The sequence below is a fragment of the Syngnathus typhle genome, linkage group LG19 (genome assembly GCF_033458585.1).
Source record: "Syngnathus typhle isolate RoL2023-S1 ecotype Sweden linkage group LG19, RoL_Styp_1.0, whole genome shotgun sequence".
Classification (NCBI taxonomy): domain Eukaryota; kingdom Metazoa; phylum Chordata; class Actinopteri; order Syngnathiformes; family Syngnathidae; genus Syngnathus; species Syngnathus typhle.
The window spans coordinates 6051593-6077341 of record NC_083756.1 but is presented as its reverse complement, the minus strand read 5'-3'; the positions used below and the strand labels follow the sequence as shown (position 1 = coordinate 6077341).

General features: G+C 40.9%; 2 protein-coding genes across 4 annotated transcripts; one reads left to right on the top strand and one right to left on the bottom strand.

Moving 5' to 3' along the window:
- Positions 1–5991: 5991 nt before the first annotated feature.
- LOC133143880 (receptor activity-modifying protein 3-like) lies at positions 5992–15390 on the bottom strand. 2 transcript variants are annotated; one of them, XM_061266122.1, is made up of 4 exons: positions 15075–15390; positions 9665–9694; positions 9424–9583; positions 5992–7503 (listed from the first exon to the last, which is right to left on the bottom strand). In XM_061266122.1, the coding sequence occupies exons 1-4, from the start codon at positions 15124–15126 to the stop codon at positions 7248–7250; spliced, it is 498 nt and encodes a 165-aa protein (XP_061122106.1). In that variant the 5' UTR covers positions 15127–15390; the 3' UTR covers positions 5992–7247. The 2 variants fall into 2 exon arrangements, with proteins under 2 accessions (XP_061122106.1, XP_061122107.1); XM_061266123.1 differs by lacking the exon at positions 15075–15390 and adding an exon at positions 9780–11700.
- Positions 15391–16252: 862 nt separating this feature from the next.
- Positions 16253–25265, top strand: zmp:0000000991 (mucin-3B). 2 transcript variants are annotated; one of them, XM_061265306.1, is made up of 5 exons: positions 16253–16417; positions 18807–18871; positions 18942–19074; positions 19869–19914; positions 20273–25265. In XM_061265306.1, the coding sequence occupies exons 1-5, from the start codon at positions 16317–16319 to the stop codon at positions 24713–24715; spliced, it is 4788 nt and encodes a 1595-aa protein (XP_061121290.1). In that variant the 5' UTR covers positions 16253–16316; the 3' UTR covers positions 24716–25265. The 2 variants fall into 2 exon arrangements, with proteins under 2 accessions (XP_061121290.1, XP_061121291.1); XM_061265307.1 differs by lacking the exons at positions 16253–16417; positions 18807–18871 and adding an exon at positions 20071–20141 and having other exon boundaries at positions 18979–19074.
- The last annotated feature ends 484 nt before the right edge of the window (positions 25266–25749 follow it).

The following is a 25749-nucleotide window of genomic DNA, read 5'->3' as shown; positions in this document are numbered from 1 at the left end:
TAAAATAAAATAAAATAAAATAAAATAAAATAAAATAAAATAAAATAAAATAAAATAAAATAAAATAAAATAAAATAAAATAAAATAAAATAAAATAAAATAAAATAAAATAAAATAAAATAAAATAAAATAAAATAAAATAAAAATTTAAATTCCAGACCAAAGAGTAATTGCAGTGGCTTTGAGGGCTGCCCGTAGTGAATACCAACAACTGATGGCACCGTGACTTTTTAACATCTTTCTTTCTGCCTGAGCTTGGATTTAAAGAGTGCGGTGACAAGTGGCAGGCCTGTAATTCACACAAGTCACACAAACACGCAGAACCAGTACATTAGGTCTGCTCGAGGTCAGCGATCTGATGGAATTCCTTGATGCAGCCCCTTATATGTATTTTTTTTCTCCAACCCAAGCTTGTTATGTAACTTCCGTCAAGTTTTCCTCATTAATGTCGCCAAGATAAAACATAAAGCCAACATCACAGTGCATATTTAAAAAATCGAAAGCCAAGAAGTGAAGCCGGTCAACGTCTGAAGATACGTTGATCAATTATGTAAGCAATGCGAGGGGAAATTGAGCACAACAGTTTGCTACTTGTGATCAAATCATTATAATTACCACGTCAATTATATTTCGCCTCCGTGATGCATCCATCCAACACGTCAATCAATGAGTAATCCTCACAAACACATTGACCATTTAAAATGGCTCGCCTCTTATATAAGCATTTTATTTTTTTGCCTGACATCAAGTTTACGCTCTCTTATATAAGTTTATGCTATTGCGCGTGTCGATTAGAAGGTCATGAACTTCCTCACTTTTGTCTCTCATGGGGTCAAACTGCGGCCAGCACGGTTAATAATGCTAATGTGTTAGCACTATTCAAGCGTGACCGACACAATGCAGGGAACGTGTTGGATTATCATGCGGGCGTTTGCAGAGCCAAATGAAATGTGTGCAAATTGTTTGTGTCGGACGGTTTAGTTCCACTTGACTGAAAAGATCTGCATTGCTAAAAATGCTTTTGTATTTTCAGGAGGTTGGTCACAAAAAAATTGCCCAAAAAAAAAAAAGAAAGTGTCAGAAGCATCCCCCAACAAATTTTGCACCAGTGATTTTTTTTTCCCAGATGTCCACCATATTTGGGACAGTTGGCATGAAGGCGCCAGATGTGCTCGTGACCTCATTTCCTTTACGCTTACTGTTGCTAGGTTCCAAAATTCTTTTCTAAAACTCCCATGCAGGTTAAATTAGGTAGATTCCCGCTGACAAAATTTCCATTGATTAAAAATCGTGACCTAAATCCAGTACGATTGCATCCCAATTTTGATCAAACGCATTAACGATGAACTCACCCCATGGGTGGAAAGGACAGTCAAGTGATGACGTTTTGGAAAAAGTGACTAACCGAAGCATAAAGTTCAAAGGGCGAAAATGGGAATGCCTGATTTTCCATCATCCTAAATAACATTCTAGTCTCATTAACATGTGACAGAGTAAATGGACCAAGCTCCATATTGGTCAGGGGGCGGGGCTAGTAAACAGCGTGGGACCCCTGTGGAATATTCACGGGGGTCCATTGTGTTACTCTGGTGAAGTCCTCCGGGCAGGATGCAGGCCAGTGCTCAAAGCAAACAGCATTATCTGTGTGTATACACAACACATCTCCACAGGACCTTTAGCCCAAACATTAGATAAAGTCAAACATCCTTCCCAACAACTGGAATACAGTAGGGAGAGACAAACGGAAATATAAGCAGGTCAAATTTCTGGTAGCGGATTTAAAAGACGGAATGAATCGGCGGCTAGACTGAATATTACAACGGTCATCATTCATTGATGGCTTCCACATGATAAATAAACAATGATAAACACAATTCCGCCAACAAGAGGTCAACGGCATGGGTGACTCCCCCCGGAGAGGGAAGATCTGCGTCACGTCTTGAGATGACAAGACATGCCATCAAATACGGATAAAAAATACTTTTTGTTTATCCAGCAACACCTCATTGACCCGAGGAGAATTTTTTCCATTCTTCCCGCTCGCTACGTCATAAAATGAATGCGTATGACTGAGGGTGAGTTTGCGGTCTCTGGAGTGTTTCATAAGTTGTGAAAATGAGACGATTGTTCCATGATAAACGCTCTGAATGCGTTTTTAAAAATGAGCGACAGTCTTTTTAAACAGTTCATTTGCATCTTAAGTGAGTTGGGCTGTGACCACCGCTGCATCGGCGCAGCCCTCCCTCTCTCAGATCCCCCGGCCGAAACTGGCCTGTGAAATTCCCCTGCAAAGGATTACGCCAGCCCCAAAAAATTAAACTTCAACTCAGTGAACCGTACAGTTTGACCTTGTTTTCCCATCTGCAGTCTTGTTGCTGCACTCCCCTCTCAATAATTCAGAGCGTTGTCCCATTCTTGCTCAGCTTGCTTGTTGTGAACACTGTACATCCATTTAACTGTCAGCAATTGTTCACACCCGGGCCGAGATGATTTCGGTGAACGTGCAGTATCATCTGAGCTGTCATTTTTATTTCACTAAAATATCATGCATATAATAGGAATCCAACAAATATTTCTACTTCTATTCCATTATGTTGCATGTCCCCAGTGAGGGACAAATGAAGGACTTTAGTTTCTTTCTCTTGACTAACTTGATTTTCCAGCTCCATCATCAAATCAAATGATGCGACTCTACCTGATGGATGTTTTTGTTTTTCTTATATTATACAGCAATATCAGCCTAAAAAAAACTTTTTCTTCTTCAAGGACGTCTGTCACACCAACAAAGGCCAATATTTGTCCTCTCGGCACAAAGGACACTCTGCACTGTATTTGCTGCACGCAAAACATCAGCTCTTTAAAAGGATCATGCATGAGAAAGCTCATGGCATACTTCTCATTATTCTTAACAACCTTGAGCTCACGTCAACGTCCGCGATGCATGTTAAGATCCGTGAAGTAGCCCATCACACACTTCTAACAGGTCGCAAATGAGGGATTTGTTTAATGAGCTTACACATCATAGCTGTCACTTGGCTTCACATCTGCTGGTTGCTTGGTAACAGATGTTTAATGAGGCTTTTATTGGACGATGAGAAGTGAAGTGACAGATGGATGTGTATTGTTTGCGTAACCATGGTGACTAAGGACACCTGCCTTGAGAGCGAGAGATGTCAAAATAAACGTTGCTCTATACAGTCCCTAGTTGCACAAAAGCAAAATATATATATATATGAAATGATGGAAGTAATGGCTTTCAGGGGCCTGATGGAATTTTTTATGCTTGCCCTGGCTCATATATTGGAATCATGCCAGAGTCATGCCGGAAGGCTGCAATATGTGTGGTGCATTTAGGTGCCTGCAAATGAATCAAACTCACTTTTGCATTCCACTGAGAATGTCTTTCCTCTCAAATAATAGACTCTCAGGCGCTGGATAAGTGCATGATGTCATAGGAAATCTTGTTTATTAAAATAGTTCAAGTGGTGCATTGTGTGAGGTCAACGGCGGTGTGACTGCTTAAGATGCGCGTGTGGCTAGCCAGTAATTCCGCGCCACAGGTTGATAAACTCGATGTGAGTGGTTAGCATGGTAACGTGTAAACAGGAATAGACAACTGGAGGGAACTCTGATTTTAGAAAAATTCTCCTTTGATTCCACTTTTGTACTTTCGGGCCACAGGAAGCAACACACACAATACAACAAGGTGTGTAATGTCAACCGGAAAAGTGAAACCGACTTCTGAGGAGAAGAAAATACTTTGCAGATTAAATTTGTGGATCAGGAAAAAGCTCATCATTAGAATAAAAGTAGTCACTGACAGATGAATCAATTATTTTTACTCACTTTATGTTCATAATATCATGATATACTGTGTCATCTTAATGTAGGAGAGCAACTTATATACACAACAAATGGTGAAAACTTTTAAGAGGAAAAACAAGGGAACGATAAAGAACAGCCCGAGTGGTAAAACACATATGAAGTAACCAAATTGCATAATTTGTGCATTAGCGTGTGTGTGTAAGAAAAAGAGAGAGACTGAGTCCAGCTGTGTGATGACCGGGGGAGTCCGACAGAGAGGGCCACTCGGGTCACTGGGGGAAAGGAGAAGCGAGGAGGAGGAGGAGGAGGAGGAGGAGGAGGGAAAAACAAATATGAGAATAGTGAAAGCATGAAACATGATTTTAGGGAAATCAATTTATGTCAACATAGCCAAACATGGACATGAATGTAAAGCTTGTCAATGTGATGCGCGTTTTAGGGATCATTTTGGTATATTGGTGCCCCAAAGAAAGGTCAACTGAATTGACTTTTTTTGGGGGGCTTAATTTATGATATCATTTGAAGCTACAGTTGCTATTTTAATGGTTGAGTCATCGTGGGCAAAAATGAGGTTAGGAGGAGAGCAAGATGAGGGTGAGAGTGGGACCTAATGCGGGTGAAAAACTGGGAGGATGTCCTGTTTGGGTCATGTGCTTCGGAGTAGTTTTACTGTGGGAAACTGTGGGTTTGTGTGAGGTCTGCTTTAGTGACTTGTGAGAACTGCTTTTTTGGGAGGGTAAGGGTTCGCTGTTCATTCAGGACAGCTGTCAGTGATTTTTTTTTTTTTAAATCATTTAGGAATCAAAACAGACCACCTAGGTAGAATATTTGTTGTAATGAATTTGTGAGTGAAGGGAAATGTGTCCAAAAATGAACAGTGTTTATCATTTATTTATCAATCTTGAAAGCCTTATTTAAATAATAATAGTAATATTTAAATGTATAGTTTTTTAAATATATTTAATTTATATATATATAGATATATAGATATAGATATATATCATTATTTAAATAATAGTAATATTTAAATGTGTAGATATTTAAAAAAATAATAATTTATATATATATATATATATATATATATATATATATATATATATATATATATATATATATATATATATATATATATATATATATATATGTATATATATATATTTTTTTTTTTTTTTTTTTTTTTTTATCGACATGGCAACAAAGGCACAATACTGTTGCTTAAAATGGCAGAGGTCACTCGTTTTGCCACAACCTCCAGCTCGTTGGTCGTCACTAATCTTCGCCACAAGTTGCGCGGCCATGACAAAGCAGCTCTACCCGGAAGTTGAATGGCACCCTCATACTTCCTGCGCCGCTTTTGGTCAAAAAGCACTGGGTCCACCCACTTCCCTGTATTCTTCTGTCAACTCTGGGAAAAAAGATTGAATATCCTTCCTGCCGCCAAGTGGCTGGCCATGGAGGCCTTGTGGAAAAGCATCCTTCAGGGAACCTGCACTGTTAGGCTCCGCCTCTCATAAACTACGCTCCCATGGGCATGCGCATGTAAACGCTCTTGTTTTATGTCTCTGAAGTAACAAAATCTCTCCGGTTCTTTCCTGGAGATCTTCTGGGATAAATAATGGCCGTGTGTTTGTTTAGATGGTAACTTATGATACTGGGCATTGTATTGTGCTCAGTGAGTTTGTGGTTTCCGCCGACGTCCTCTGGGTCCGCTCATTGTGGATTAACGTGGGTGTCTGCAACAAAATCAACATAATTGACCGTCGGCCAACGACTACATTGTCCGACTCTGTATTTACAAAATTCCACGATAGGACGCTTGCATACGTCAATGATGTTGATTCAATAAGAGAATGATGTCTCGGAATTGAATAAACACTTGAATAAACACTCCCAGGGAACCAATGAACCCATTTCAAGACAATGAAATTCCAAGAAGAAATTCTCTGGAGGGTAAAAAAAGAATTCACCTACTCCCAAATCTAAGAGGTATTGTTTCGTGAAGTAACAATTAAGAGCAATAAAGCCAAGGAGTGTTATAGATTTGTAAGTCGTCATTGTTTTTGGCTTCCATTGTGAAATTCTGGAAGAGATCCACAAAAGATCATGCGAGGCTAATGCAACACCCAGATGCTCGTAGGTTCACCTTTAAAGAACATTAATGAGAAATTCTCAGTGTACAAACAGTATTTTATTCATCGCGATCAGTCATAAAACAGCCACAAAAAAATGGTTGAATTCTAATGTTGTCTCGTGTTTGTTGTCCTTTCCAGTGACGACTTGTCCCTTGAGTAACTCGGCAGTGTGTGGAAACATAGAATCCCTTTAAGTCCAAGTTTGGGTTCCTTTTCATCCTTTTGAATTTTATTTCCCAAGAGTTCCATCAGCTTTGGCCTTCAGCTAGGATACAGTGTTCTGACTGACAAGAAAAGTCCAAGGTCACTGGTCTTGATCCGGCCAATCCATCCATCCATCGAAATGTTCCAAACCTAAACAGGTAATATTGTTTCGCACGTATAGTAACTTGAAGGCAAATACAATAAATAGCTTGAAATTTTGGCAAATATACATGAACTCTTTCTCGACTTAGATGAGGAACCAGTGCCTGAATGAACAGCTTCATATACAGCAAAAAACTTTTGGATAAAGCATGTTGTCATTTGTACAAGGTAAAAGTGTAATACTATTTTTTGGGCTTAAATTAAGTGAGACAGATAAAAAAAAAAACGTTTGCCTATTTATTTATTTATAATTTTATTTATATTAAAAGTGGAATATTATTTTGGGGCATAAATTAAGAGAGACAGAAAAAGATTTTTTTCTAAATATATTTTAACATGCTAATAGAAATCCAAACAAACGAAAATGAATCACACACAAAAAAAAAAATCCTGTGCAAGGATGCTCTTTTGTTATTGATGAAAAGAAATATTTAAAACACGAAAGGATGTTTTGGTGTACATATTGGAACGCGGAACAGCACAATTGACTACAAAACTGTCTCTTATCAATAGCTTTAATTGTATTGGCAATCCAAGAAGCTATAGTTAAAAAAAAACAGCAAGTCAGTGAGTGCACTTAAAGGGGACATCTTGATTATCTGAATCCGAACATCTATCAGATAACATGCAAACTAATAACATGCTCAACAGGAAACATGTGCAGTAAGTCACTATTACGTCTTTTGGCTCTTTGCTGATTTTGTTATTTACCTTTTGGACCATGTATTTTGCTCACACATGAAAGGAGAACATGAAACTGATTAGTAGATGCTTGTGTGAAGGCACCCTGAAATGTTTGAACACTTTGTTGTTGTCTCGAGGACTTTAGAAGATAGATTGCTAAAACAACCAGCGGATCAAATGACCAACTAAATCCAACTCCCAAACTTTCCAACACTGTAACAAATGTTCGGGTGATGTCCCCTAAACCAGGTTGTCGCTCCTCTTGCTGCACCACACCACAAGAGCAATCATAGTCAAGGTGAGGAAAACAGGAATAAGGATGAGGACGGTCAACGTGTTGTCCGGAGGGTCCACCCACACCACCTGATCCAAAGTGCAATTGGCGAAAAAGTGCTTGTGTATGCGGATGATGTAGCTCTCCACCAGTGGATTGGGCCAGTAGCAGTGGACGATGAAGGATTTGGTCTCCGTGCAGAGGGTAAAGATGTGGTACTCACTGCGAAGAAAACCATTACCGGAAATTCAAATAAGGATCAATTGTTATATTATTAGCATTTGAACGGTCGCCATCTACGGCATGATTGTATGTCTTCTGACGTCAAGATGTCACTTTTGTTTTGAAGGCGCTTTGCTTAAGTGCTGCTAATCAAATAAACATCTGCTGGTTGTAAGAGATGTACTGGGTGAGCATCTGCCGTATATTCTGTAAGCAATGGCAAAGGCACCAGATGCCAGACAAGTGCTTTGCTTCCTGTTCATTCTCAACGCAGGGAATAAACGAGATGAGTCCAAATACTATGTATGTACATACACACACAGAGAAACAGAGAGAGAGAGAGAGAGAGAGAGAGACAGAGAGAGACAGAGAGAGAGAGAGAGAGAGAGAGATACATACATATATACGTATATACAACGTATACACATACATATATATGTACACCGTATTTTCCGCACTATAAGGCGCACCTAAAAACCTCAAATTTTCTCAAAAGCCGACAACCAGCCTTATATATGGACCAATATTGAGCCACTACGGCAGGCGTGTCCAAATATATGGATTTAAATATGTACAAAGTTTTAAAATGGGCCATTCATTGAAGGTGCGCCTTATAATCCGGTGCGCCTTATAGTGCGGAAAACTCATGAAGTCATAAAAAGGTAAATGACTGAGTGGCAGGTGGCCACGTGGAGGCTATCCCAGTAACTTCATTGATGATAACTATTTTTACATTGAACACTTATATTCACTTGAAAATATTGTAACATTTCTAACTTGGTTAGGCTCTCATACAACAAGCTCAAAACATCATGGGAGTTGTTTGTGCAGCGGCTGCGCCCCGGGGAAGCGCGACACATTTGTCAAACAGGAGAAGCTCTGCAGGGATCACTGCTTGTTTAAACATGAGGTTCTTTGCTCTCAGAGCCTGATCCTCCCCCCCCTCCCCTCTCGGTTCCCTTGTTCAGGTCAATCTGTATATTTGCTCTTTCTCTTAAAAGTCCTGCTCAGAACCTCGGCCTACAACGGCAACACGTCTCCTTGTGACTCGACTCGTTATCGCTTCCCTCTTTTTTAATTGCAAACAAACACGATTCCTGGGAAAAGGCATCATTGTTTCAAACTAAATGATGCAACAGCGTGCTTCCTGTGAAATCTGCTACTAATTCAAAGGAGAAAGTCAGAGGGGACTTTAAAATAATACAGACTTTGACCAAATTCAGAACTCGCACTCTCTCACGATAGCCGGTGTCAATTTATGTCTTTTTCTAGACAACCCCCCCCCACACACACACACAAAAAAAATAATGCTAATTGTTTTCAAAACTCCAAATGGTCTGTTTTATCCTCCCCGTCATCTTTTCAGATGTAGCCTCAAGTTAAAACATCTGTCTGCACCACCGAGTTCAAGAGGCAGATTTTAGCATTCAAGCAGAGGTGGCGTGTGAACCGTCGGTCATTGTCATTTTGGGATCACACGTTAAGCTAATTCGCCCTCTTCTTGCGTAAGCGTTCAAAGGTTAGAAGGAAAAATTGTGAAGTTGGAAACATTTTAAAAAGGTTGACAAATGAAACGAGTCCTGGTTTTCCAGCAGTGATGCTTGGAAATCAAGATCTGTCAAGATCCGTGAATCAAGGCTTAAATTAAATTTATGTTTTGTTTTTCACGTCTCAGTGTTTTGGAAAAAAAAAAACAACAACTAAGAGATTTTATCTAAGCTAGGCTGACGCTTGGGGGAAAATATTAAGAGTGGCTCCGTGAAAAGGTCATTTTAAAAATTTCCCTCCAAGCTTCGTGATTAAGTCATTCGTTGTAGTTAGTCAAACAAATATTTAATGTTTACAATTTTTAAATGAAATCTTAAGTGTCCATTTGATTGAAATGAAAATACCAAATATTCTGTAGTGTGTGTGCAATACCTGATAAAGTGAGTGAGGTTACACCAATGCTGAGGGTCTATGTGAGCCATGTCACGCTTGAAGTCTTCACCACAGACTTCCACTTCCCACTCCAAGCGCGACTCGTTGCAAGCTCTCTTCGGCCGGGCAGAAGTGTGTTCAATGTTCAAACTCTCAGTAGCTGGAGAGCAGATGTTGGAAAACATCATCAATATATTCCAACAAAATCGATCCGATGTCGACCGAACGGATGCTCGCTTACCTGAAAAGCCCTTCGCCATCCAGGCATTGACTGCAAATAAAAAAAATAGAAATTATTTTGATAAAAAGATATGTTGTATGTTAAGTGGAAATAAAAAAAAAAATGTCTTCCTGACCTTTGACCTGTCATGTTTCCCTCCCCTCAACCCTTGCGTTATTATGATAAGAACCTTAAAAAAAAGCCACCTTAACCAACTGGGAAAACGTGCTTCGCTGCTTGCGACGTTCGACTCAATTCCCATGAGAAGAGTCTCGTGCGTTACACGTGGAGGAGGCGTTGCTCTGAAAGATGCCACGCATTCCTGCTTGCTGAATTCAGACAGCGATTGAGTCACGCACATACCGCTGAGGTTCTTTTTTTCATTGGATCACACCCAAGAGCAAAGAGATTTCAGCAAAAGAGAGTCACTTCCTCGGAAATGAGGGTTTTTTTGTTTTCCAGTCCGCCATTATTATTGAAAGAATAAATCATGATCTGTGTTTTTGTTGAAATTTTATTTAGTTTTTTTTCATTCATGTTTTTTGTGTGGCATGTCTTGATTTTTTTTTATGCTCTTTCTTTTTTACCTGTGCTCGTCAATCTGACATCAGCCACCTTTTTGTTGCTTTGAATCCTGTTTTTTTTTTGTTTTTTTAGCAGGGTGTTGGTGTTACAAATTATTCCATAATTTGTTGATTCCAAATGTCTTTTTTGCCATTTTTGTTTTTGGACGTAAACACAATTTTGGAGAGCACTCCTGCTTTGCCTCATTGCTTTGCGGCAAACATCATGACTTAACATAATAGTCAGAGTATAGTCAGTGACTCAAATATGAAACTGCATTTACAAATTTGTCCCGAAAAAAAAAAAAGACTCTTGAATGGAAGAGTGCAACAGAAGAAGCAGCCACTTTCATGTGAAGTGTTTAGTATGCTAATAGATTTCAATTTCCTCCATCCATCCTTAAGGCCCTTTTATCAACTGCTCTGGATCCATCCCATTATTAAAACACTAAAATAAAAAGTCAAGCTCGGTCATCAAAGAGAACGTCGATTGCGGTGCTTGTTTCGCAAGATGGATTGGCAACAACATTTGTCTGCTTAAAAAGAGAAATGAGGAGAGGAAATGAGGAAATGGAAGATGAATTAATGTGCCAACTGTCTCCGGGGGTAATTGAAGAGGTGCTGCTTGTTTATCGGTTCCATCGGCAGCATCATTAGCTGACTTGCATCACCTACAGTAGGGACAGAAGCATGCAAGCGGAACTGGCTGGGGAAAACATCCATATTGGATAATAATAAAAACCAAAAAAAGTTAAAGATATATGAATGATTTTTTTATTAAATCTATTATCCGTTTTAAAACAGGAAAAATGCAAAACCCAAACCGGTTATTAAGTCGTCTGACCGTATGTGTATTTATGCCCAAGGACGCATTGTCTCCTGTGTTTCTAATTTAATCACTTAATTGGCATCGGAAAAGCCGGCTGCTCGCTAGACTTCCTGAACAACAAAAAAAATCACGCGCGCTTCCGCAAATATTCAGACCAAATAATAATGTTGATTTTTCTAGTCACTTACTGGAACAACAAGAGATTATTTAATAAGCAATGAATAAGCGTTGCAGGTCCACCACATCAAATATGCTTTCTGTTATGCCACAAAATTTATTTTCCGCGCTAAGAAGTGCCACAAGCAAATACATTGCATGGGGTCTTAAGTTGGCATGCAAATCCAGCATCTTAAAGACGTTGTGTAACAGACACTTAAGAAGAGGAACATCCCATCAGTTGTTCTGCCCCCGCTCAAGCTGAAGCGCTAAGCACCTCATCAACATTCAATTTTGGAAAATCCCAGTTGAAACTTTGGATTTTGGCACGAGTTCAAGCGAGCTGTGAACGATAGATAAGAAATACTAGTACAATAGTGAATTTGCTGATTCAAGAGACTGTGAAATTCCACTCGCTTGTTTGCGTGCATAATCAAGCGGAACAAACGGCATTACGTGGATTCGGATTCTCGGCGCGACTTCTCAAATGAGCCGTTTGAAAATCATTTCAAGCTCGAGGTAGACCAAAGTGGTTTACTTCCATTGAATCATACACAAAAAAAAAAGCTAGAACAGAACACTCCCGGCTCTCAAGTTGTTTGGCATTACGTCATGACAAACATTTATGAGCCGTATTCCGCTAAACACGGTAATAACATTTCCATGGCGCAGTGTGTTAAAAGAGCAGATGTTGAAAAAGAAAGATCACATTGTCAATTGTCTCTCGATGCTTACTCAAAGACACATCACTTCATCATTATGAGGCACACTGACCCCCCCCCCCCCCCCCTCCCCTCAAAGACGTTTACTGTTTATTAATACAGAAAGTCAAGTTGACAGCGACTGTGTGCAAAGATCCAAAAGACACTTGGGTTCAAATCTTTTTAATAACCTGCCAATTGGACAGACGAACAGAAGCTAATGATCTCCTTGATGAGACGAAGAGGTCATTGTTTTCCGTCGGACAAAGGCAAGAGCTTCACCGTAGAGCCAATTAGCTCTTTTTTTTTTTCTCTCCTCAAGCAGCAGAGGAGTTGAAATTCACAGTCTACAACGCTCCTTTGGACTCGGCCGCATTAGAACAATGCACTGCAGGATAATGATGAGGAAGAACGGCACACATTACGATTAAATTGCCAATTTTATGGGGGAGAGGACGAGTGGTTTGGGTTATAATGAGTCTCAGACTTTGTTAAGGGTCGAAATAAGTAGGGCATATGTTGACTAGTACTGTATGAACAGATGCTCAAGATGCTTCTGATACAAATACAAAAGGCCTTTTGAGATAATAAACAACGCTTGTTCCCACAGTATTCCTGGAAACATTTTCCCGCATTGGAATAAAACGTTCCCGTCTGCTATTGGCTTCTTTTTAAGGAAGTGTCACTTTATTCTTTACTGTTTCGAAGTCATCCAAGTCTTTTGGCTGCAAACTATTTATCCCCTAGTGAGATCTTTTTTATCCTGATATAAATAGACACCTGCTTGGCATCCTTCCACTTTTTTTGTATTGCACGGTGGCGCCGTTTCGAGAACACGAAAGGCCACTGACAGGATTTTACAGGGTGAGTAAAAGCAGTCTACTTTTTGGCAGCCGCAGTCCGTGGGAGACTAGTGTCAGCCAGACCTTAGTGTCACACCTTAAAACGAACGGGAAGAGCAAAATGAGACAAAGTTCATGCCTTCCATCTCCTCTTGCATGAAACTTTTACAGCCCCATGAAATATTAATCAGGCTCTTAAAAGACCCTCGCTGCCATTAGAAGATTGTCGGAGCAGCGTTCGGTGTCAAGCTTATTAGCCTGAGTGATACGAATGTAACCGTTATGAAATACGTTCATTCCATTGAATATTCTCAAGTCGTCACAAAAAAAGCAAATAAATGTAATACAGTACATACATCATTTTTTGTGGAGGGAATTTAAGAGATCATCATTATCTGAACAAGTCCAGGATAAAAATCAAAGAGGCCTAGAACTGTACCTTGAGGGACATCTTGTGAAAGTGGGTTAAGGGTTTAGATTTATGATTGATATACAACTGGCCAAAAATCTGCATGTGAGCAGTCACACTGACTAAGTGGTTTGTTTCCATTTATAAAAAAAAAAAAAAAAAAACGGTTCCCAAACTTTCTCGGTCCCAAAAGGGATGCTTGACGAGAAAATCTTTTTGTCTAGACCAAAGCTAATATGGGGAAATCCCGACGACATGGACAATATTTACCGCAACCTGATGCAACTATTTTAATCTGTCCTCCTTATTTTTTGTATTTTTTTACCGGAACCAGAAAGGAAAAAATACAAAGAAAAATAGCAATACAGGTATTATGTCCGAGCACTGCCGCAACTGTCACATGGCCGTTATCCATGGAGGGGAGGTCTTCAAACACAGACCGCATTCTCAAGTATCCAAAGAGCTTTTCAAACAAAAAAAAAAACGTTTCCTCAATTTTGCTTGAGCTCCTACCCCCCAGAGCATGGCACAATCTGACAGAAATGACAAAGCCGAAGCAAAATGCTTGAAATTGGAATTGTGCAACTTGCGTGGACGGCGTGTAATGGAAGTCATTGCGGCGCCAAGGCTGACTCTTGTCATGACAGTGACACAATCACCTCCTGATAGCCACACCATGATGGCGAGTGACTCCCCTCCCCTGCCTTTTATCACCATCAAGCACTTTTGCTGTCCTGATAGCAGCAGTGAAACTCAATCCTTTCACTACAGTTGTCTCTCTGCCTGCCTATCGTGATTCTCCATTTACATTTTGTAATTTTGCTGTTACAAAATCGTCTAAAAAAAAAAAGTCCTGTATGCCACTTGCTTGTTTTAAAACGACAACATAAATAAAATTACTTCGATTTTAAGGGTCTGAAACTATCCATAATGTTTTGTATTCAATATAAATGAAATTGTGATTTTAGAAGCAGACCACGCAAGAATCTTTCAACACCCCAACCGGTTCGTCGAACCTTGTACATAAAGTCATGAGGGGCAACATTTCCACCACATGAAACATTTTCATACATGATTTAATCCTTTAAGGACCGACTAATGAGCCAGATCCAAAAGGTCCTATTGGCCTCGATATATAGGTTAACTCTGTCCATTGGGGCGTGCAATGTTAGAGTCTCCCCTAGTCATGGAGGGTTAGCTCAATCTACATTTGATGCTTTTTCTTCCTAATGTAATACAAACTGTGGATATTAATTATTCTATTCAGAAGAACGTGGAATAGATCAGAAAGCAATTTGGGCGGCTTTATCGCTGGAGCCAGCGGTTTCTGTTGATTAACGCTAAACTGCTTAAAAAGAACAGTCGTGCAACTCAATGTAAAATTTATTTTAAAAAAAATCTGTATGCCCATCCGTATGTTTTTTTCCCAATGAGAGCAATCCAAAATCATAATACTGAGAACAATTGGTTTATGTGTACACTTGCACAATCTAATGAGCGCCAATTAAATGTTGCATGGGAAATAATCCAATTTAACTTTATTTTTCCAAGAATATATTTTTTAAAACAATAATAATCTATATTCATCTCTTTAGCATCAGCAGAAGCAGAACAATTGAATATGCTTTTACATGATGGCAGGAGGCAGATAATCAATATGTGTAGCCACATTTTATCCACTGCGTATGAAGGTCTGACACGTTCTGAAAGGTCAACCTTCATGCAATTTAGTCTTGTTTTTTTTCTGCCATAACAAATAGGCACTTATTAAATGAAACAAGTCTACTAATTCAGTGCTATTAAATTGTGCAGTGTGGTCGATAGAAAAAGTATTGCATGAAATAATTTAATCCGGTGTAGGCTATTTTATATATATATATATATATTGTGTTTGTTTTTATTTTGAAATAGGGAAAAACAAGAGCACTCACCCAAAATCCCAACAACAAAAAGTTTCAGCACTGCAAACTCATTTGTATCCATCCCGCTGTGTGGATCCAGTTAGTCTCTGAATGAAAGCTCAGAATCAGCTCGGTAAAATTGTACATTTGAAGCGGGCCATTATTATCCCTAAAAGACCAGATCAAGTTCCGTCATGCTGCCAGCAGACTCGATTCGAATGAGAATCGAAGAAAGCACCCCTCGCCACAGAGAGAAAAAAAAATGCAAAGATTCCTGTGCGTGATCCCCGTGTGTCCTGGTGATGATAATCGAGACTTCTCCGTGGCGAGGAGTCAGAGCTCAGCACCAGTTCTGCATCCAGGGGAGGAGGAGGAGGAGGAGGAGGAGCGGTGCAAGTATACCACTGCCATTAATACCATTGGTGCGTCTCAATAACTGCTTTTACAACTGTAAATTATTATAAATCGCCAATAATGCGTTTTGCAAATGTTAATATTCATTTCCGTGCTTTGTTGACAAGTTTTGGTCAAGCAAACAATTGCTCAAATAAAATACGGAACCACTGTGACGTCTTCCCTAAAACTAATATGACAACACTGACCTCTTGTGGTTTCAGTTTAAATGTAGTTTCTTAACTCAACGATAGGGAGCAATATTGCTATTGTAAGTATTAATTTAATAATCATGGCTGGGTGGATGGTGTGACATTTAATTTAATAATCATGGCTGGGTGGATGGTGTGACCTTTAATGTAGTAATTATGGATGGATGGATGAATTTAATAATCATGGATGGATGGATGCATGGACGGACGGACGGATGTCCATCCATTTTCTGAACCGCTTAGTCCCCTAAAATCCAATTTATTTGCATTTCATTACGTCATACTTGTTTCACTGAATACGTTAATCAAAATATTTAATAGTACAACTATAGGAGTAATATTAAAGTCCTATACAGGTATTGTTGTGCCATTATTTATTAGTATTATTATTATTTTTAAAGGAGTTGAATCCGTATTTCTACTTTAATCCCAATAAATTTGACACAAGCATGTGTACTTTTACTGAAGAAAACTTTCGTGGTGTCTTTGACAGAAGGGGAAAAAGTTCCGTGGTTAAAGTGCGCTTGACCTCCACGTCGCCCTTTGACTTCTTGCGTGGACGGTTACTTTATCTTGTGGTTGACGCTGCTCGTTTAAATTCCACACGTCGTGTTTAAGATGCGCGTGTCTCATCGGCATCCTGGAGCTCCGAACCGGTTCAAACAGAATGTCAACAAGTGACGCAGTACACTCCGAACTGTCAGTTCGAGGAGAGACAGCGACACCTCCGCACGGGGAAACACGCTCAACACGGAGTTCGACTACAAAGTAGGTCTAAATCCATTTCATGATGTATTTATACTTGTTTTTATCGCGTTTATGCTACACTTGTCATGTTTTGCACGGAGTGGGTCGGTTTTTCCTCGGTTGTGTTGTTGCGGATTGGCTGGAACGCAGAGTTGTTACTGATGCTGAACTTCGTTTACAAACTGCGTGTTTAAGTGTTGGATTTATCTGTGACGCTCCTACATCGCCTCTAGCTTGTCGAAATATTTTTTTGAGTTTTCTTTAAGGTATATCAAGCGGTTCGGCGTTAAGGTTATTGAATTGTTTGGTGCGTTTTATTTATTTTTTAATTAGTTCATGACCTGGGATAATTTGGGTAAATATTTTCTGATATCAGATGAGAGCAAACAGCTGTGATTTTAAACAATGTTTTTTTTGTTTTGTTTTTTTGTATTTTCAAAGTGTTTCATATTTTGCATGTATGTGCATGGAGGCAGTTTCATGAGTTTGTGTGTGATTGAAATCCGAGATAAATTTGTTAACGCGTGGGTAACGCATTCAGGTCCGCAACAGAACTATCACCATGGAAACACAAAGCCACTGACTTGCAGCACAACTTCAATTTCTTTGCACTTCATGCTTAAACATTTGCTGTTTGCTTAAAGTGTGGCGGAGTGCGGGGTTCTAAAAAAAAAAAAGTCTGGTTTGCCTTAATATTGCAAATCACTGCAAGGTCATTAAGATTTGTGGAGAGACATTTTAAGGAGTAAATCATTTGCAGTTGGAACATCTCAATGATGTGTTTGTCCGTACTGAGTTCACACCCACACTTAGTTCAGCCAGGATCATTGTGGTTATGTAAGTGTTAGTTGCCTGAAAAGGCCACACACACACACCCACACACACACACACCCACAAGTAGTGCGGCCCTTACACCGGAGCCGACATACCTCACACGCAATGTTTCAGACTAACGATCCTGTCAAAGAAAACAATTTGTCATCCGCCTGAAAGTCATAAAAACTGTGACATAACTCGTACGCTTGTGGTAACGCATGTTATGATACACAAATATTTGCCGTCAACAACACATAAGCTGACTGATTAATCATATTTGAGTCAATGTGAATTTCTGCAGCAAGATGTGATAAACTGTCACTTGTTTATTATTGTAGTGGTATGACACCACTTTTTTTTTTTACCTTCCTTATCTTGTATGAAGAAAAAAAAAAATTCTGTCATCACCAAAAGTGAGTTCACAAGCTTTCAAGTGCATGCCAAAGCTACTGGTAGTGCAGGAAGAAAGTCATTGTTTGGAAAACACAACAACGGTTTTCTTATCTACAGTTTGTGTGGACAGAGTGGAGTTACTACACAGACCAGCCACAATTATTATATTTATCTATTTTTTAACTAGGCGCCTGGTTCGTCTCTTTCAAGTCTGTACTTGGCCAGCTTCTTAGAAGTTATTATTGAGAGAATTCATGGATCCCTTAGGCAAATTGGAGTGAGGAAAATATTTCAAAGAAAAGAAAAATTGGCTGCTGGTTGAACGCAATGATGACAATGAAGCTGTTACAGTATTTGTGTATGTCTTTTTGATTTCTTGTCCTGGCCTGCGGGCGTGTCAGGACCAAAAAAGACAAGGTGTGTTGAGCTGAAGATGTTCCTCCCTTCTTTGTAACTTTCTCTCTTGTCAGGTCATGCAAGTCTTTCTTTTTTTTTTTACAATACAATAACGCGAAGGGTAAATCTGTATAATCCATGTGACCCCAGGGCAAATTCTCTTTTGTATTAAGAATTTATGATGTGCAAGTCATTTGACGTCCTCACACAAAGTGGTACAATTATCGACACAAGGAAGACGTCCAGCAACACTAAAATCATTCCGACATGCGGAATTGTACCTCGTCTTTGTCGTGTTGCCACGCTCGCTCGGAGTAGTGCGGGTCGGCGAATGCGTGCTGGAGCCGCCATCTAAGTGGGCGTGTTCGGCGCCTGTGAAAGAAAGTGTGTTGGATTATGCAAGTGCTTCTTATCAATCAGGCATGATTACACATGAGGAAGCAGATATTTAAAAAATGACAGCCATGCACTTTTAACACACTTCATTTCATAATGAGGAAATAGTTGAAGATGTAAAATCAAGTTTAAATAAGGTGACTTGGATTCAGGGTCAACCTGCCAACCGCCTCAACAATGAACAGGAACTCCACACAGTAAATAAAAGCCAAAGATGGAAGGAATGTTTGTTCTTCTTAACGTGGTGCTGCTTATTGTTTGTGTGAGAGACATCTATGGTCCAATTGCTTGTGCATCACCAAATTTGGTGTGCTTACACTTGACAAAAAAGTGGCGGGTTGGAGCTGATGACATCATCCATGTATTTAAACTGTGGGTAAAACCAAAATGAATGATTTTGATTTTGCAGACAGTGGGACGACAAAAGTCCGCATCCTTGCTGCCGTGCCGTCACACATGAAAGAAGGGTCGAAGGTGACAATTCTATTTTTTCACCGGTGTTACTTCCCCATCAATTAACATTTGCATGCAATTATTATTCCAGAATGTCAATTTGGAGCAGAGGGACCAAGACAAGAGGTGAATGTTGAAAGTGGGAGCAGATATACCACCCGTATTGTTTTAAGACTCTCCAACTCCCTGGACCTCAAAAGGAAGCAAGACTCCTGTGTATATAGGTGAACACACAAATTGTTTGACCTCATTTCTGTCCACCATTCAGTATTTCAAATATGTTAATTTGTGCACGGAATAGCGTGTGAAAAATGTTAAGGACGTCGTAAGGAATATCCTCAGGCAGGTGAGAGAAATACAGCTTTCAACAGACGTCAACAAGCAGCACTAAATTAAGACAAATCATATAAAAGCAATGTTTTGATGATTGGGACAGCAAATTTATTGGGAGGAAAAATGTTGTTGATTCAAATTTTAGCAACTAAATGCAGCCATTTATGGGCAGTCTGGAACTTTGAGTCAAAAATAAAAAACTATGAATCATCAACACCCAAACTATAATAAGAACCCGTACCGCCCTTAATGAGAAAGTCCCTGTTATTGTTTCACGGACATCATTTGCGGTTAGATTTTGAATTTTGTAGTGCACCAGGAAGTGACACACCCTTAAAGTGAATTTCAAGCACATGTGCATATCAGCAAAAATACAATTTTACAGTATACAATGTCGGCATGTGGAACTGTATGTGAGAGAGACCCCGTGTGTGATCTTTTTTTCAAGTGTGGCACGCATACCTTCAAAATGGCTACAGGCGTGACTTAAGTGTGTGTGAAAAGTGTTTAGTGAAGGCTGGAGGACAGAGCAAAGGAATGCCGGCCATCGTGTTGCTCGGCATTGCCGCGCTAAATGTTTGGCATCTTATCCGAGGAAAACTTTTGACTTTTCATCCTGGGAAATGTCAACTTTGTCTCCTGATTACTCAATTGGCACTAATCAAACTTTTGCTTTCTTCTTCAGTTCGGATGAGACGCAGAGGTGTGAAACTGTGGCTGGCAGCGCTCAGGTAAATTATTATTAACTATCAGTTATTGTGAGATTTATAATTAAAAAAAATATATATATATATAAAAATATTGACAATGCACAATTTCGTCCAGTAACTTTTTAACGAGGCCTTTTAAAAGAACTAAAAATCGAATGATTTTTCATTTCTGAATAGATCGTCACGCTTTTAGTGACATTGTATTCTCTTCAAATCATCTTGGATTGGATGGATTAAGAACTGTCAAGGTGTGTATGTAATTGTAAATAACCTGTTTGTCTAGGCTTGAATGTTTCTACTTTATTACACCTTGGGAAAAGACACCGCAGACTTCAATTGGAAATTTTTGGTTACGCTTAGGTAATTCTTGTTTTCACAGGTGGATCATTGGACTTCACTACTAGACTCTTCCAGAGAAGTAACAAGTGAGTCACCATTACCACAGAAGATACAATTTCTGTCCGGAAGTCGACTTCCTTCTGGATTGCAACCAAGCACAAGTGTCCGTGGATCAACTGAAATCAATCAATTGATAAAAGACGGTGCTGAGCTTGAGAACCAAACAGATGTTGAGGAGCTCGGGAAAGTAATGTTGTCTTCTGCCATGGTGACGGTTCTTGCCCCGACTTGGACTGGCCGCCTTCGACGGTCCAAAAGGTTCGACGCAACGGGCAGTTTGGAAACTTTGACGAGTCTTCCAGGTATGGCAAATTCCGAGGCAATCCGTCCACAGAGTTGCTCTCAGAGTTCTCAAAGTAGTACGGGAAGACTATTTAACGTATCGCAAGCCCAGTCGAGGGCTCCGTTTCTGAATACTAGACAGAACACAACAGGCTGGTCCTCGAAAAGTGGTCCTCAAAACTTGGACTATGAATTGAAGAGTAAAGTTCCTCGGACAGCCTCGTTGGACGGAAGCGCTAAAGAGATAGAAATGAAGAAAGCGCAAGCAAGTACGAGCTGGGATCCATACGGGCAAAAGGGGACTCAACGAGATGGTCATCCGCTGCGGCACTCATCTTTGAGTTCAAAACCCACAACCAGCAGTCTTCTTCTGTCACTAAGAAGACTAAACAATCAAAGTATGAACTCGAATAACCCCACGTCATCGGAGGTCAAGCCGGCGCCTTTGAAAACTGAACAAGACGTTTTCTCAACACAGGTGACTCAAGCCTTCCACAAAACACTTGAGAGGGAAAGGTTCAAGCCACTCCCCTCTTCTTTGTCCCTTTCTCCCAGGGCAGCCGAGATGCAACCAGTTAGTCCTCCGTCACTACCTAACCACGGTAAAAGAGGCACGGCAAAAACAAGCTTGTTTTTGTCTTCAACCCTAAACAAAATAACAACCGACACGCCCAAACAACCACAACTCATGAATACGCCACAACCGAGTCTTTCGTGCCTCAGACAAGAATTTATCAGTCAGCGACCATCGGATAATGAACAGAGTTGGATAAGTTCAGGCAGAGGTTTAAATCTATTTCCTGACAGCGCTGTATCTTCACATAAATCTGTTCAATATGACTCCGGGAGGCTCTCCGAAAGTGGTTCACCATCTCGAAACACACCTGTGACATCATCATCCAGGTGGCAACAAAATAGCCAGGGCAATTCACCTCCCGTTCTCACCGACACACCCAAAACCAAGTCAAACACGCCCTTAATTCCTCTATCTAACAACAATCGTGACACGCCAGCTCCAAGTCGAACTCCGAACAAAAGTCTCAACGGTCAAATCTCCGATATTAGCAGCAAGAAAGCAACGTCGATCTGCAACGATGGCGTCAATCTCGCGACGAAGCCACCGAGAGGAGGAATCGGTAGAGTCAAAGAGAAACAATGGGACGACTCGTTTGACAAAATGAGGCTGGCCAAACAACTCCACGAGTCCAGTTTGAAAAAACTAGAAACGCAAAAGTCGCAACGTTTGCAGACGGGTTCCATTAAGCGTGACGTCGTTCATGGCTCATTTAAACCCCATGTAAGCGAATTGGCACCATCGTTGAAACCTTCGTCGTTTGATCGCGCCGACTCTCTCAGGAATCAGGTCGGTCCTTCAAAAAACATCTGCGCTTTCTCACAGAATCAAAATAGCAGTCCGTCATTTCAGTCGAAAGCAGATTCTTCTGACACGTCCTTATATATTGGCTCGCGAACATCCAAAGTCCCCAATACAGCAAGCAACACGTCTCCTCTTGGCTTTATAAGAAGTTACAGCACCAACTCAAAGTCTTTCCAAACAAAAGACGTGTCCAGTCGTGTTCCGATGATAAATGACTCTTCCAGACAAAACCCCCAATCTATGAGCACAACTAGTCCCATCCAGATTACTTCTACCATAACATCGCATCTCCAAACACCCCCTGCCACTCCAACCAGTCCAAACCGCAAAGTGGGTGGAATATTAACCAACCAATCAGAAAAAGACAACAAAAAAACAGGACATGGAAAGCGAGTGAAACACGTCATGTGGGAGGACTCTGAGAATTCCCAATCCAGCAAAAGTCTAGATCCATCCGTCTTGACCAGTCCATTGTCTCGCTCAAGGTCTCAGTCGCTCGGCCGAGCTCCATCCGTCTTCTCTTTTCTAAGATCAAGCAGTCAGAACACAAAAAATGCTCCTCTTTCCACCGCATCACGCAAGACCTCAGACTTGCAGTATCGATCTTTGTCTTCCGACTCTCCGGATCAAATCTTAAGAGAACAAGGAGACTCGAAACAAAACCTCGTTGACAATCCACGCAGCTTCGAGAGGATGGACGTGACCCCGTGCAGACTTCAGAGGTCACGATCGTTGCAGGCCGATGAGTTCTTATATTATACAACTGCTCTCTCGTCTCCCGACTACTCAAATGGATACAAGATCCGTTACAGCTCCCCGCCCTACTCCACTCTCATCTCCAGCCGTGGTGAAACCAAGAAGGTGACGCCACGGACGCCACTTTTCCCAAATTTGAACTCAAATTACACCTCAAATCATTCGCTACATTCTCATCCAGTAGCAGATGCAACCTCACCTATCTCGAAAACATCACTTGGAAATTCGCCAAAACAATTAGCATCTCCTCTGCAGAACAAAATGTCATCGCATGAAAATTTACTGTACGGAGAAGAAATCAATAATAATAGCCATAAGAGTATATGTCGTAATAAACAAACCGGTCGGGTATTGTTTATCGAGAGCAGAGTTGATGTCAGCCCGCAAACTCCGCAGAGTTTAAAAATGGACATACCAGGTTCTGATCCAAAGGCTGAATCGTCGGCACTTTTCGCAAAGACGCTAACCTCTGAACAGTCACACACAACTCTGACTCATTCCAATCCAAGCTCAAGTGGCAGCAGCTCAGTGGAAAGTCGCTGTGCGGGTGACGAAGTCGGCGGCAAAAGGATGAAGGAGAGCGTGATGGGTAAATTCAAACTTTTCTCAGCGGAGAGCAACAACGAACAAAATCCAAAGAAACGCCGTTTTGTTATGAAGAAAAGCACGGAAAACGAGAAGGCTAATAAAACTTCGACTAAAATGGACCAGGTCATCAATAAACTGAGGCAAACGTTCAGCCCTAAGCGCCCTGAAGACGAGCAATTGCCGTGGAAATGGAGGCGAGCTTCTGAAACGCCTTCCGTCGCTGGATTAACCGATACCAGCGATGCCACGCTTGAGAGCAGCAGAACCGGAGAAGACCGAGAACTCAAACCGAAGGACGATGAAAGGCCAACGCAGAACCGATACACCCTCATACCAACCTTATCTGTACAAAACCCAATGACAGAAAACGAGTTCTTCGTTTGGCCAGATCAATCCGAGCCCCAGAAATTGTCTGACCAGATTGACGTCAAGAACAGAACATCAACGCAGTTTCATCTGAGTGTAGATCCGAGTCCTAGTCGAAGCCCAAAACTAACCGGTACTAATGTCAGGAAATCCTCACCCAGTTCCAAAAGTCCATTCTCCCCCTTCTCCTCTCTTTCCACCCACTCGCCATTCCCCTCACCCGAAGTGGTGGACGATAGCGTCTTCTACAGCCCGAAGATGCCGCGCCGACGTGAGTCCTCCTCACCGTGCGAGCCGGGTGAGGGAATCAGCCTGGTGAGTTCCCGTAGAAGCCGGGCCTCCACGGGTCCTCCGAGCACAGGTCCGATCCAGGACGACGCATCGTGCTACGCTGATTTAAAGTACGGCATCGAGCCCGGGAGGTCCGTTTCGGTGAGCTCCGTACTCTCCAGTCGGCGGTCGGGGCCCGGACGGATCTCCACTGGCCCCAAATTCATGAGTGTGGACGACCTCTCGGAAACAGTCCCGACTTACGGAGGAGGTGATGAGGACTTTAATCAGTGGTTGGAGAGAAATTGTAATCATCGGGCAATCAGGCAGATGCAGTCTCATATGCCCAGCGACGGCGGAAAAGCCAGATCGAGATCGCTTCCTCGATCACTGACTCGCCGTCTGGCCCAATGGAGCTCGGGTGTCTCCGTTTGTCCACCAGCAGACACCGCTGCAATGTCACCCAATCATTGGAGCCCCAAAATGAAGACGTCTCACTTTGACTGGGATACAGTGAGCCCCCCGACTCCTCCCCCAACGCCTCCTTTGTCACCGCAGCCCAGACGCATGTCCAAACCTCCCAGCCTTTCCTCACCTAATCTTTCCAGCCCATCTCCAGAACCAATGGACAGTCCGTCCCCTAGGGGGCATTTGCCTTCTCGAGGTTACGTCTCTCACCTAACCACATTTGAAGAATCCTCAGACAGCAGCTCAGATACAACAACAGATGACGAATATTATTTAGAAAACAGTGACGATGACGAGAAGGAAACGGAATTGTGAAAGCAGTCTCGATTGTAATCGCAAGTTTCTACTATCATTGTAAAAATAAGAGAGAAGAATGACAGGAATGTTGGCTGACAGTCATCAGCAAGTGACGTGAAGTGAAGTTTCGGAATTCCAGCCTCCCGCTCCAAAAGGTGATGGAGCAAAAAAAAAAAATCCTTTTTTGTGTTAATAGCTCCAGCTCTGAATGTGTCACAATGATTTTTTTTTTGGTCATGTCGCATCTTGAATGGTTGCTGAAAGTGTTACTACCCCAGTTCCCGCTTCAACGCATCAGGGTTATCTACATACGTTTCTTCTGCTGCTAAGCGATAACCATTGGTGGAGGAGGATTCATGTTTAAATTTTTTTTTTTTTTTGTGCTTTAAATTCTTTATTTTCTTAACCATTTTGTTTTCATTGAATCATACTGTATTTTGTGATTTTTAACATTCATTGTCACAAACAAGTACTTGACACAATGCTTGTCTAAATATTTGCACGGTGACAATTAAACATCTTAATATATGCATTTTATAAATAAATTCAAACAAGCTCTTTCATAGAATGGTTTTCAGTGTGACATCATTTACTGTTACTTCACCATGAGGTCAAAACAGCCTGCCATAGTGATAGCTGAGTAAATATGGGTGTTATATATAGTCAGCCATAAAACAGTCTGGTCACTGTTGATGAACTTTGCACCCTTGATTTTCTGTTGATGCACTTTGCACCTTTGATTTTCTGTCTCATAGTTTTCAGGACAAATAGTTCGTTGGCCTGACATCATGCGGGTGTGGCTGTTTCATTAGTCACAGAGCATTTCCATTATGTCATCATTTGTGAAGATTCATCCTGTTTTTCCTTAAGTTTACTATTTTAAAAAGGTATTTTAGTCAGACAAGGAAGATTTTACCTGCTTTGCATGTTTACTTCCCTGGAGCTCTCCACAGAAACTCCACATGATAGGGAAATGACGTTTCTTGGCAGACTGCAGGGTAAATCTGCGCCCCCTACTGGCAGAGTTTCTGGCAAGGAAAGAAAATTCAGAT

Excerpts from the sequence above, each read along its gene's own strand:
- LOC133143880 (XM_061266122.1), bottom strand. The coding sequence starts at position 15,126 with ATGGATACAAATGAGTTTGCAGTGCTGAAACTTTTTGTTGTTGGGATT. Across the intron at positions 9,584-9,664 it reads GATGGCGAAGGGCTTTTCAG|CTACTGAGAGTTTGAACATT; the intron begins GTAAGCGAGCAT and ends TCTGCTCTCCAG. Across the intron at positions 7,504-9,423 it reads AACCTCACTCACTTTATCAG|TGAGTACCACATCTTTACCC; the intron begins GTATTGCACACA and ends TTTTCTTCGCAG.
- zmp:0000000991 (XM_061265306.1), top strand. The coding sequence starts at position 16,317 with ATGTCAACAAGTGACGCAGTACACTCCGAACTGTCAGTTCGAGGAGAG. Across the intron at positions 18,872-18,941 it reads ACATGAAAGAAGGGTCGAAG|AATGTCAATTTGGAGCAGAG; the intron begins GTGACAATTCTA and ends TTATTATTCCAG. Across the intron at positions 19,075-19,868 it reads CAAGACTCCTGTGTATATAG|TTCGGATGAGACGCAGAGGT; the intron begins GTGAACACACAA and ends TTTCTTCTTCAG.